The sequence below is a fragment of the Oncorhynchus masou genome, chromosome 14, assembly GCF_036934945.1.
Source record: "Oncorhynchus masou masou isolate Uvic2021 chromosome 14, UVic_Omas_1.1, whole genome shotgun sequence".
NCBI classification, from domain to species: Eukaryota; Metazoa; Chordata; class Actinopteri; order Salmoniformes; family Salmonidae; genus Oncorhynchus; species Oncorhynchus masou.
In genome coordinates, this window is record NC_088225.1 from 3,361,103 (window position 1) to 3,365,221 (window position 4,119).

Here is a 4,119-nt window from a genome sequence, read left to right on the forward strand (position 1 = left end):
GTATGTTTACATGTTTAGATATCCCAGAGGCGTCCATGGGTAAAAAGGTCAGCATGTGCCACCCGGAATGCACCGCAGCATTCCACACCCCACGCAGAGTGCAGGGCAACACTATTGGGCTTGTAGGGCTAGTTTCGTAAGTTCCACGGGGGTCAAACCAAGGGTAGGCTTACTGTACGCAGTAATACCATTTGAAATACTTTAGAATCTGTACGTCTCTTGTGTGATGTACTAGCTATCACACATGTTGGGGAAAAACTCATTCAAAAGGAATCGACCATGGCAACAAATAGGCTACTCTAGGCCCATGTTCATGCCTCATGGAATATACTTTTTTTTTTTTACAATCAAGATAAGTACATTTATAATTGGTCTTAATGATTATCTACCATGAATTACTAACAAAACAATCTGTAATATCTTTTTATTTGAGGTAGACAGAGATGAACCAGCATTGATTGAGATCCTTTCCAAAAACATGTAAAACAGATATTAACTAATACAACTCAGTCGATCTGCACAAACAAATAGTACAATTCACTCCTATTGCCTTGAAATAGAAATGTAGGCCTAACCGTAGTTTTATTTACTAACTTCAGAGAACCCTGTTTTTCGCAAGACCACTCGCCTATTATCAAAACCTTTGACTCCCTACTGGAAAGGTCACAGCCTTATTTATCCAAAAAGGCCCAATTCAAAAGTGAATTGTCGAGTTGGTTTCACTCAGGCAGGTGTTAAACGTTGCAATAAACTTTCCTTTTCGTTGTATGACATGATAAACGTGTTCTATCCTCTGGCCATTTAATAATATAAATACTCCCTCTAATCATCATTCGTCATTTTGGATAACTTCATCTTGCGTGAACCATTCCCTGTATAGGTTTAGTTCACGTCTGGTATGTATACAATAACAATAGGCTATACAGACATGTGTTAACATTACTAGACTGAATTTCATTGGGTAATCCACCGGCTCGTGTTTAAATGAGTAATTTTACCCTATATTTTAATTAAAGAACATCCGCCAAGTCAACACAACTTCTCCTGGAAAGTAATACCCTGTAATTCCATAGTGCAGAGTCAGTAGCACATGAACCCTTTCTACCTTACTTACTGACGGTAAAGTTGCTTCATGTCAAAACCTCTATACAAATAAGAACCAAAAAAAATAATGAATTCCAAAAAACACTACAAAATAGAAACAAATTCAACAATACTATGTTTTGCCAAGAGGCTCCCTGTATAAACATTGTTATAAGGCTCGCTTTGAGATTTGTAAACATGCAAAAAAGTGCATCACTCCAATAGTCGTGGTTATGAAGATGTACGACCCTTTACATCCAAACTGATTTTGTGGGGTGGAAAGATGTTGCACACTTCCTCCACATTTGTGCTTTTGTCACCTCGTTTTTTTCTCTCTCGAAATGTGCGTTTCGAAGTAATTATTTGAGTTTAAATCTTTTTTTTTTACTCTTACAGACGTGTAGCATAACAAGTTGAATAGTATATTCAAGCATGTATAGGAATGTTTTGACTTATTATCAATCAATCAACTTTTTTTCACATTCGAGTTCCTCACTTTGATGTTCAGTGCCTGCAAATTGCAGTTTATTTGGTCCATTAGGTCTCCGAGCTGGGAGACATGGAGCTGGAATGGTCCGAGTTGTCTTCCAGGTCTTTAGAGGAACCCGTGCTAGAGGCCGGGGCCAGGCCCTCTTTCTCCCGCTTCTTCTGTTTCATCCTGCGGTTCTGGAACCAGATTTTCACCTGCGTTTCGTTGAGCTCGAGGGTGGCGGCGATTTCCACGCGCCTGGCCCGCGTCAAGTACTTGCTGAAGTGGAACTCCTTCTCGAGCTCAGTCAACTGTTTGGTTGTAAAGTTGGTGCGGATGGTGTTCTGAGGTCCCATTCCATAGTCAGCCACTTTAGCTGGGAGAGAAAGAGGGGGAGAAACGCATTAGTATGTGGAATAGATTGGATGCCTAAAATATGAAAATTGTATGTGTAAAATAGGAAAATTGTCCCATATTCGAAGTCATATTAAATTCTCCAATCCATCGTTCTATTTTTCAGCTCCTAAGGGGAAAAAAAGTGTGACTACCGCATAAATCATTCTTAATGATTAAAATATTTATTTGGAATTAAGATTGAATAATGCCATACTAAAGGGGTCATCAATTACGCACCCAACCATTTCACGTCCCAAACTGTTGACTACTGTATATAGGCAAGTTCAGACTCAACCTCCTCCTTCTTTTCCCATTACTCACTCCTGAAGAATTAAATAAAGCTGCTCCACGTTTGGGGAGATATAAACGCATATGATACGTGTAATTCCATATTCCGACCGTAACATTTTACGATCTTTGACCACAGCAGCAGACCTACTGAGTGAGGTTGAAACGTGGGTCGTTAAACTCAGTTCAGACGGGCCAAGCATGGCGAGGAAGGAAAGGCCGGGGAATACAATGGAGACCAACAAAAACGAGAACTGGGACAAGTTAAAGACAACAGAGTTGGGGCACTTCCTAGGGCGTAAGAAAGCACGTCTGCTCGATGCATTAGTGCACGGGCTGAGTAGACGGGGAGAAAATAACACATCGGGCAAATCTACCAGAGGCATGTCTGGTCAGAGATACCACTGTGACCCGGAATGGTGCTGAGAAATCCCCATATGTTGTGGATCAGCGATAGTGGGCTGGAGAGTGCATGTGCATTTACTTATCACGCCCAGTAGTCTACCTGAGCGGTGGGTCGACATGTTTGGGTCACCTGGTTGACTGGGTCACCTAATGAACTTTGAATTACATTATCTAACAAGAACCTTTCGATTTCGTGCATGGGTCAGTGTGATTGTTTTTTTGGACTCTTCCATCTCACCTGTTTTAGGGGGGTTCCTCTTGACTTTCATCCAGTCGAAAGTCTTTCCTTGTGGTGTTTGCTCTGCGTCCTTCTCCCTCTCCTGTGAGGCCGAAATGTCAACATAGGTGCTCTGCAAATAACCCCGCTGGTGGTCCTGGCCCTCGCAGCCGTGGTGCTGGTACTGTGCCGCGGGGACAGCCCCCTGCGCCCCGCAGTATGCCACGGCCAGAGAGCCGTAGTTGGGGCCTACATTGGAGGCGGAAAGGCCCGATGATTGATAGTACATCCCTTCCTGCTCGTTGATAAAGTACTGTGGGTGTCCATAGTCCGGGTTTGCGCACGCCTGCGCCCCATATCCCGCAGTGCCTGTACTGCCATATGGAAGGACCATGCTGGCATGATGGGGCTGGTGATGATGCGCGTAGCTACTGCTCTGGTGCTGATGTTGAGCCACAACCGCCTGTGCGCTACCTCCCATGTAAAGCCGTCCATCACCGTTATAGCTGTCACTTGTTGTGCCGGAGCCCGAGTGAAAAGGGGCCTGGAAGTCTTGGTCCAAGTGGTGGTATCCGGACTTGGGTGAGTAGGCGTTCGTCCCACGGTTACAAATTGAGTACTCTAAGAAAGAGTTCATTCTAGAATTCTCCATGTGCAAATTGATGACGGAGGGTCAACCTGCGTTTCGGGGGATTCCTCCTACCCTGCAACCTCTCGGTATGTCATGTGGAAGAGGGAAAAAAAGAAGCGCTCACCTCCCTGAGCAGTCACCCTGGGATTCCCTATAACTCTTTTTTAACCTCAGCTGCTGGTCACGTGTGCCGTCACGGCGCCAATGGTGAGGGGGACCTCCAGAAGTTTGTCAGCGCACTGCGATCATCGATCACGTAGCTGACATTTGCATGACAAAGCCACTTCAATCAAACCGGCCCATCAATCTGATAACAGCACGTATATGTCAAACCCCTCTGAAGAAACCTCTCCCGAACCGGCAGAGAAATAAAGAAAGAGTTGGAAATTCGCCCCCCCCCCCCCCCCCCATTTCGTTTCTCCCCTATTCCCTTATACTTAAAGTAGACATCCATTTGGTTAGGCCTATCAGAGGATTGGGCTATGGTGAGAGGTGGATGCACTTTGCTTATTGCTAAAACGAAATACATAAAAATCCACTGTTTTCCGTGGTCCGTGTTACACAAAGAGGACTGCGTAATATCATTAGATATTTCTGACCCAAGCGAAAAGGGCTCACCACAGAACCCAA

The 4,119-nt window shown here is 44.5% G+C and overlaps 1 protein-coding gene across 1 annotated transcript; it reads right to left on the minus strand.

Moving 5' to 3' along the window:
* Positions 1-1,281: 1,281 nt before the first annotated feature.
* LOC135553671 (homeobox protein Hox-B1-like) lies at positions 1,282-3,510 on the minus strand. Its single transcript, XM_064985627.1, has 2 exons — positions 2,880-3,510; positions 1,282-1,928 (listed from the first exon to the last, which is right to left on the minus strand). Exons 1-2 carry the CDS (start codon positions 3,508-3,510, stop codon positions 1,621-1,623), a joined length of 939 nt encoding a protein of 312 aa, XP_064841699.1. The 3' UTR covers positions 1,282-1,620.
* Between the last annotated feature and the right edge of the window lie 609 nt (positions 3,511-4,119).

Excerpts from the sequence above, each read along its gene's own strand:
- LOC135553671 (XM_064985627.1), bottom strand. The coding sequence starts at position 3,510 with ATGGAGAATTCTAGAATGAACTCTTTCTTAGAGTACTCAATTTGTAAC. Across the intron at positions 1,929-2,879 it reads GAGGAACCCCCCTAAAACAG|CTAAAGTGGCTGACTATGGA; the intron begins GTGAGATGGAAG and ends TTTCTCTCCCAG.